At 43.5% G+C, this 8,940-nt stretch overlaps 1 protein-coding gene across 1 annotated transcript; it reads left to right on the top strand.

Annotated features, from left to right (window-relative positions):
• The first annotated feature begins 4,065 nt into the window (after positions 1 to 4,065).
• LOC124690826 (beta-1,3-galactosyltransferase pvg3-like) lies at positions 4,066 to 5,106 on the top strand. The gene has a single exon (XM_047224155.1). It carries the CDS (start codon positions 4,066 to 4,068, stop codon positions 5,104 to 5,106), a length of 1,041 nt encoding a protein of 346 aa, XP_047080111.1.
• Positions 5,107 to 8,940: the final 3,834 nt, after the last annotated feature.

Genomic DNA, 8,940 nt, shown 5'->3' with positions numbered 1-8,940 from the left:
TGAGTATGCATACTATTAGAGAAGAACATTGGGCCGCTAACTAAAGCCATGAATCATGGTGGAAGTTTCAGTTTGGACATAAAACCTCAATCTCTTATGAGAATATTAATCGTTGTTGAATGCTTAAGCATTAAAAGAGGAGTCCATTATCTCGTTGTCTATGTTGTCCCTGTATGGGTGTCTAAGTTGAAGAATGATCAAAAGCGAGAAATCCAATGCGAACTTTCTCCTTAGACCCTTGTACAAGCGGCATAGAGGTACCCCTTTGTGACACTTGGTTGAAACATATGTTATGCAATGATGATCGGTGTTAACCCAAGCTAATTAGGACAAGGTGTGAGCACTATTAGTACACTATGCATGAGGCTTGCAACTTGTAAGATATAATTTACATGATACATATGCTTTATTACTACCGTTGACAAAATTGTTTCATGTTTTCAAAACCAAAGCTCTAGCACAAATATAGCAATCGATGCTTTCCTCTTTGAAGGACCTTTCTTTTACTTTTATGTTGAGTCAGTTCACCTATCTCTCTCCACCTCAAGAAGCAAACACTTGTGTGAACTGTGCATTGATTCCTACATACTTGCATATTGCACTTGTTATATTACTTTACATTGACAATATCCATGAGATATACATGTTATAAGTTGAAAGCAACCGCTGAAACTTAATCTTCCTTTGTGTTGCTTCAATACCTTTACTTTGATTTATTGCTTTATGAGTTAACTCTTATGCAAGACTTATTGATGCTTGTCTTGAAGTACTATTCATGAAAAGTCTTTGCTTTATGATTCAGTTGTTTACTCATGTCATTACCATTGTTTTGATCGCTGCATTCATTACATATGCTTACAATAGTATGATCAAGGTTATGATGGCATGTCACTCCAGAAATTATCTTTGTTATCGTTTACCTACTCGGGACGAGCAGGAACTAAGCTTGGGGATGCTGATACATCTCCGACGTATCGATAATTTCTTATGTTCCATGCCACATTATTGATGATATCTACATGTTTTATACACATTATATGTCGTATTTATGCATTTTCCGGCACTAACCTATTAACAAGATGCCGAAGAGCCAGTTGTTGTTTTCTCGCTGTTTTTGGTTTCGAAATCCTAGTAAGGAAATATTCTCGGAATTGGACGAAATCAACGCCCGGGGGCCTATTTTTACACGAAGCTTCCGGAAGACCGAGAGGGAAAGGAAGTGGGGCCACGAGGCGCCGACACAATAGGGCGGCGCGGCCCAAGCCCTGGCCGCGCCGGCCTAGCGTGTGGGGCCCTCGTGTAGCCCCCTGCGTTGCCCTTCCGCCTACTTAAAGCCTCCGTCGCGAAACCCCAGTACCGAGAGCCACGATACGGAAAACCTTACTGAGACGCCGCCGCCGCCAATCCCATCTCGGGGGATTCAGGAGATCGCCTCCGGCACCCTGCCGGAGAGGGGAATCATCTCCCGGAGGACTCTTCATCGCCATGATTGCCTTCGGAGTGATGAGTGAGTAGTTCACCCCTGGACTATGGGTCCATAGCAGTAGCTAGATGGTCGTCTTCTCCTTATGTGCTTCATTGTTGGATCTTGTGAGCTGCCTAACATGATCAAGATCATCTATCTGTAATTCTATATGTTGTGTTTGTCGGGATCCGATGGATAGAGAATACTATGTTATGGTGATTATCAATCTATTACCTATGTGTTGTTTATGATCTTGCATGCTCTCCGTTATTAGTAGAGGCTCGGCCAAGTTTTTGCTCTTAACTCCAAGAGGGAGTATTTATGCTCGATAGTGGGTTCATGCCTCCATTAAATCGGGACGATGACGGAAAGTTCTAAGGTTGTGGATGTGTCGTTGCCACTAGGGATAAAACACCGATGCTATGTCCAAGGATGTAGTTATTGATTACATTACGCACCATACTTAATGCAATTGTCTGTTGTTTGCAACTTAATACTCGGAAGGGGTTCGGATGATAACCCGAAGGTGGAATTTTTAGGCATAGATGCATGCCTGGATAGCGGTCTATGTACTTTGTCGTAATGCCCAATTAAATCTCACTATACTTATCATATCATGTATGTGCATGGTCATGCCCTCTCTATTTGTCAATTGCCCGACTGTAATTTGTTCACCCAACATGCTATTTATCTTATGGGAGAGACACCTCTAGTGAACTGTGGACCCCGGTCCATTCTTTACATCGAATACAATCTACTGCAATATTTGTTTTACTATTTTCTGCAAACAATCATCATCCACACTATACATCTAATCCTTTGTTACAGCAAGCCGGTGAGATTGACAACCTCACTGTTTCGTTGGGGCAAAGTACTTTGGTTGTGTTGTGCAGGTTCCACGTTGGCGCCGGAATCTCTGGTGTTGCGCCGCACTACATCCCGCCGCCATCAACCTTCGACGTGCTTCTTGACTCCTACTGGTTCGATAAACCTTGGTTTCTTACTGAGGGAAACTTGCTGCTGTACGCATCACACCTTCCACTTGGGGTTCCCAACGAGCGTGTGCTTTACGCGTCATCAGCGTCACCATCGATCTCTAGTGTAATGCAGAAAACAAAGATATGTATTTGCAAGGGTTTTCAAGTTTTACCGGTATTAAGGCGCTTAGTGGGAGACCTGATTGTATGTTTGCTATTCGTACTATTGAGAATTGCTATCGAGCGAGTAACTTGATCACATCATACTTAGAGTGCTTAAACCTTTTTATGTTTCCATCATCCTTTTTGTTTGATATAGGTTGATATAGGTTAAAATTGAGAATAGTTCATTGAAAAAGGAGTTTGTATGAGTGAGTTATGACGTTCTTCTTGAGTTGTTTGTTTTGGTGGCCTGGACCTCAGGACGGGCTTCCGGTGAGGCCATTATCTACTGACCTCACTCATAAGTATGGAAATCCCACAGAGCTCTAACTTGATTCTCATCTTACTTTCATACATATGCAACTAGAAACTTAGTTGCAACTCCTGGACAAGCAGTGACTCACGATGCAAATCCAACAATAACAGCCGCTATATTATTACTGTTTTTTCAATAAAGTTACTCCATATAACATTGTTGTAAAACAATTAAAAATACTCGATAATTTCCCAACCAAACTCCTGGACAAGCAGTGACTCACGATGCAAATCCAACAACTGAGAACTTGGCCGAGTTCTAATTGATGAGAATTAACATCCACTATATTATTACTGTTTTTTCAATAAAGTTACTCCATATAACATTGTTGTAAAACAATTAAAGATACTCGATAATTTCCCAACCAAAATAGGAGCTAAAAAATCCCTATAAAAGGGACAAAATGAACCTTGGGTGCGCATATGGAGGGCCAATTTGAGAGATTATTAGGTAGCAAATGTGTACATTGTTTTTTTTTTGTGAAACACAGTACATACGTAGGCGCTCACAAATACGTACATACACTCACTACTAGCTACTCCCATGAAACCACAAACATCAGTTATTCTGAACATGAACACGGTTTTCAAAGCATAAGAAAATATTGTATGGTTGTGCATTTTGAGACAAGTCTCACCGTACGATCTATAAGTTCCCAATCCAAATATTTTCGAAATAATATTAATGATACTCAAAGCATAGAAAGTTAGTTAACTTACAATATGTCAAAATTAAACGTCATCTCTAGTGATATGCAGGGAGAAAGTCCACACATCTCCGGAGTCGCGTTGGTTAATTTGCCCATGTGTCACTCCCAGAAGTTGTCACTGGTTCATTCGCTGCATCGTTCTGTCAGTTTGAATGGTGCCGGTAGCAACAAGACGGGTTGATCGATGTGCGCGTTGACTCCCCGCAAGGCTACGCACGTACGTTCCCCCCAAGATCCGGCGCCCTCGCATGCCGCGCTCGGCGCGCCCCGCAACCTTTACGCAAAGCGTGAGATCCTATCGTGCACACGAAGCAGCTCCCCCACGCATCACACGAGAAGCTAGCTTCATTACACCGAGCTAAGCTAGCTTGCTAGCTAGCCCCGGCCGGCCACTAGCGCACCACATACACTAGCTTCTTCTTCGATCAATCACGCAATGCCGGCGCCGAGCAATCTCCTCAAGTCCATGGCCAACGACGCGAAGAAGCAAGCCGCGATGAGGAAGCAGGCCGTCCATGGCTTCCCGAGGCTGTCGAGCACCAGCAAGGCTCTCATCCTGCTCCCCGTCCTCCTCCTCGCCTTCATCTACCTCATCGTCTACCCCAAGGAGTTCGAGCTGCAGGCGCTCATGAGCTCCTGCGGCCAACCACCAAACGCCTACACCGCCGCCGCCAATGGCTCCTCAACGACCGTCCACGCGTACGCCCGGGAGCCCGACTTCCGGCTCCTCATCGGCATCCTCACCCGCGCCGACTTCTACGAGCGCCGCCACCTCCTCCGCATGGTCTACGGCCTGCAGCTCGCCTCCCCGGACCTCGCCGCGCAGATCGACGTGCGCTTCGTCTTCTGCCGCCTCTACAAGGACGACCAGCGGGTGCTCATCCCGCTCGAGATCCTCACGCACGGCGACATCATCGTGCTCGACGCCTGCGAGGAGAACCTCAACGGCGGGAAGACCCACACCTTCTTCACCGCCGCGGCCTCCCTCTACGCCGACGCGCCCTACGACTACGTCATGAAGGCCGACGACGACATCATGTTCCGGCTGCCGGAGCTGGTGGCGTCGCTGGGCGCCATGCCGCGCCAGGACATGTACTACGGCGCCACCATCCCCTGCGGCAGCATGGACCCGAGCAAGGGGTACATGTCCGGCATGGGGTACGCGCTGTCGTGGGACCTGGTGGAGTGGCTGGCCGGGGCGGAGGAGGTGACCAAGGGCCGCATCGTCGGGACGGAGGACAAGATGACCGGCGAGTGGCTGAGGCTCGGCGGCAAGGGGAGGAACAGGTTCAACGCCAAGCCCGCCATGTACGACTACCCGCTGCCGGTGCCCATAGACAGTTGCTCCCACGCGTTCGTGCCGGACACCATCGCCGTGCACCGTCTCAAGGATAACCCCAGGTGGGCGCACGCGCTCGGTTACTTCAACTTCACCGCGGGGCTCAAGTCATCCAAGTTCTACAAGTTCGACGCCTAAGCTAGCTGACGGCTAGACTCATTAATTTTGGGGATTTTTACAGTTTATAAAAGAGGCATGTTTCAATTCTACTTGTATCTATATTTCTATATCGATCTCATTAATTTTGGAGGAATTCTTACTTGAACGACTATATCGAATCGAGCATACGAAAGATAAACCAAGATATTACCGAGATGATGGACTAAAAGAGAAGCTCACGTTTTTTTCCCCTCTTCCTAAAACATAGGCAAAGGTAGCATGCTTATTTTGGACAAAAAACTTATTCAGGGTAAAACTGAACACATAAAGTTTTTCACCATCCAACCACTTGTCGTCCAAACATCGATTTCTCACATCTGGAAGAACATCTTTTGTGCTCAATTGATTTTACTGAAGATGCCGCTAAAATTAGGGGATTAATGAAACTTACAAGTGTAAACATAGGATTTAGTCCTATGGGGAGCAATGGAATGTGGAAAGAGACCCCTCATTTCAAAAAGAGGAAAAGCGCAAGCAAGCTTCACTGCATGCAGTACTTGCTTGAGTCATGTGTATGTTGCACTATTAAGAGGGGTATTCTCGTTGAACAAAGGGATATCACGTATAAATCTGTTTTCATATAAATAAACACCCTATCTTCTTTTTCCTCTACAAAATTGAGACCCAACGGTTCATTATCTGGCCCGGAGAGTTTGGTCCCAATTGAAATATATATGCTGAAGGGTCTGGAACTCCGCTTGAAATTCCTGACGGCCATGTGCCACGAAAAACAACTACCTCCTCCATACCGGTTTATTAGGGTATTACGTATTTTGAGGAGAAACTTTAACCGTTGATTTGGTCAACAAAATATAAGATGCAGTTCCTCAATCCACGAATAAGTGTACATACGGATTTTTTAAGATAAATTATGAAATGGAGTGAAAAATATATTAAGAAGATGCAAATCAACATCTTATTTCTTTTTAATTCTTTCACCTCTAATAAACTAAGTGTATGTAGAAAACGAGGAGAACATGTGTTAGTGGGTTTGATTTCTGCTCGACGAGAGAGAAGTAATTTTTGCAACTTTAAAGTGCATTGAAAAGATATAAGTATATTTTTTTGTCGATAAAGTTTAAAGCTAAACGTTCACTTATTTAAGGACGGAGGAAGTATTATATATTCCACAAAAATCATAACGGGAAGTTTTTTCTCAAAATACGTAATACCCTTATAAACCGGTATGGAAGTAGTAGTTTTTTTGTGGACGTATATAAGCACTCCTTCTCCAAAGGTGTTTGCCTAAAAAAGAAAACCTTTTCATTTCTCTAACTGTCATTGTCGAGCACCTCAAAAGCTTGAGCTATCTTAATTCCTCCACGTAAATTCAAAGGTTCAACAATACTTGTGTGCACAGTGTCTCTCATGGTATTTTACCAACATCAGTCATCGGGGATGGCTAAGCAAATTTATAGGCAAGTTGCATGGAGAATGAGAAAACATGATGGCACAACGATGTATACCAAGGTTCGGGCCTTTCTCGATGAGGGAACACCCTACTCCTTCTTGTATGATCTCAATTGTTGATGGATGATGATGGTTATACAGAGCGCATTGGTATGGTGTGGACCGTGTGGTTGTATGTCTGAATCCAATCCCTAGGTGTGGTTTATATAGGCTGCCAGCCTGCCACACCCCAGTTACAATAAATGCTTAGTGGCACACTATATCCATAATTACATGGTAACAATTTAATGATGCCGTAGTGACGTTGTTATGAACTCATGCCCTGATTGTTTGGTAACGTCAGTAATCATGGCCGGCTTTTATGTTGGCCTCACCGGTCTTGGTGTGGTTCGTGAGTCCGCCGTCCTGGTGATGATTGAGGAGTCTTCTAGTCAAACCAGGTTGAGGAGTCGGACTACCCTATCATGCTAGCGACCTTATGATGGACTTTGGCTACCTTTGCCTAGTATAAGATTCTTCCATTGGCTAGATTCACCGTGGGCCTTCTACTGTTTTTGGGTCTACTCATAGGTGATCTCGCATACAATGTCCGTAGTTGTTCATAAATAATGATGAACTTTCCAGTAATTGTATTTATTCAAGATTTTATAAGCAGTGAAAAAATGTGGTGATACATTAGTAATTCGTCTTATTTCGAGCTAGTATTGGAAGCCAAATATCTTATAGCAAAACTAAAATTGCATTACAACTGAAAGTTAGACTCCATTTTAGTTACTATTACATCCAAGGTGGTTGTTTGGATCTTAGGCCCATATGAATCTATTATGAAAAATGCACAAAAACCAATTTAAAAAATATCAAAAATTTCGGAAAAATATTGCGTGTACATTCGAACATTCTATACCCCTACACATGTTTTTGAGAAAAAATAATATTTTATGTGGCATGTGCAAAAATACAAAAAGATCTCCTATCAATAGTCATGTTGGAGCATCGAAATTTGTCTTTTTACAGGGGACACAAAAATGTTTTTCACGAAAACTTGTGTGTGGACGTAGAATATCTAGATGTACACGCAAAATTTTGTTTCTAATTTTTTGTCACCTACTCCTCGAGCAGGGCCGGTCCATAGATTTCGAAAGCCCCAGGGCGACATGTACCAAGGGCCCCTTGTTCACAATGGCGAAAGCCTAGGGCTGGGGGGGGCACGGTCCCCTACTCTAAAAATTTCTCAAAGATATATGTTTAAGCTAAATTTTAAATATTACTTAAAGTTTAAACATGATTGGTCTTCTGGGCATTTTATGTTTATACGTGAGATAGGTATACTCATAATTTTTTTAAAAAAACTGTAGCAACACACGGACATTCAGCTAATATAAGATATATATAAATCCCTAATTGGCTTACCATACTCACATGTCATACAAATAACGGTAAATACAAATCAATATACATTAAAACTATCAAACTCATATTAAGTTCAAATAGCTCAATACATCAGCCTCAATATATCACCTCCACTCTCCAGGCGTCATGCTATTGTTGCCATGCACAGTGGGCAGCGCAGGCTCTCCCGTGCCACCTTCGTCGTGAGGCAGCCATGGTGGAACACATACCCGCACGCTAGGAGGAGGGGGACATGGGCGCACTAGCCAAAGTAAGAAATGCATACCGCACAAACGGTATGCACATTCCGGCTGGGTACGCCATTCCCACAGCGGGTACAAGGCGAAGGGAATCTTTCATCTTCGAAGTTGTGTCTCTAGCGTGACGAAGCGATAAACGCGGTACAGAAACACCTTAGCCACAATCAGCAACGCTCCTCCTATCACAAGTATTTGGCAATCGCTAGCCCCTTTCTTGTCAAAGGCGTCACCATGGTTTGCCGCATACTCACCACTCGCCTCCATGACCTGCAGGTTTAACGGGGATGGTGAGGCGCCAGCTAGGTACCCATATTTTTTGGATTTTCTTTCATTTAGGGAATGGAAAAGAATGGAGGAGATTAATCTCGTACTTTGAGTTTTTTGCTTTCATTTTTATGACCATCAGCTAGTTGTTTGGATAACGAAGATCGATAAGTTTTTATAAATCAACTTTTAGGTGGGGGGGGCATGCCCCCTGTACTAGATATTTCTTAAGGATATCTATTTACATTAAATTTTAAATGAGCATGATTGGTTTTCTGGAACTCTTAACAATCTCCTTCAGGCTCCGCCATTTGGTCACACACAAATTACCTAAAAGTTATTAGTATTCACCAAGAGAAATATTAGGGTATTTGATGACGGGTTTCCTGCATCAACCATGGTTATTGCATTACTTGTAGCACCAAATATTTATTTAAAATTTTCCCATGGAAGCTTTGCAAATGGTAACCACTGGACCATGCAGCAGTGT

Source organism: Lolium rigidum, chromosome 2, assembly GCF_022539505.1.
Source record: "Lolium rigidum isolate FL_2022 chromosome 2, APGP_CSIRO_Lrig_0.1, whole genome shotgun sequence".
Taxonomy (NCBI): Eukaryota; Viridiplantae; Streptophyta; class Magnoliopsida; order Poales; family Poaceae; genus Lolium; species Lolium rigidum.
This window is presented reverse-complemented; position numbering and strand designations above follow the sequence as displayed.

Bases quoted from the DNA above. Each gene is read 5' to 3' on its own strand.
- LOC124690826 (XM_047224155.1), top strand. From the start codon at position 4,066: ATGCCGGCGCCGAGCAATCTCCTCAAGTCCATGGCCAACGACGCGAAG.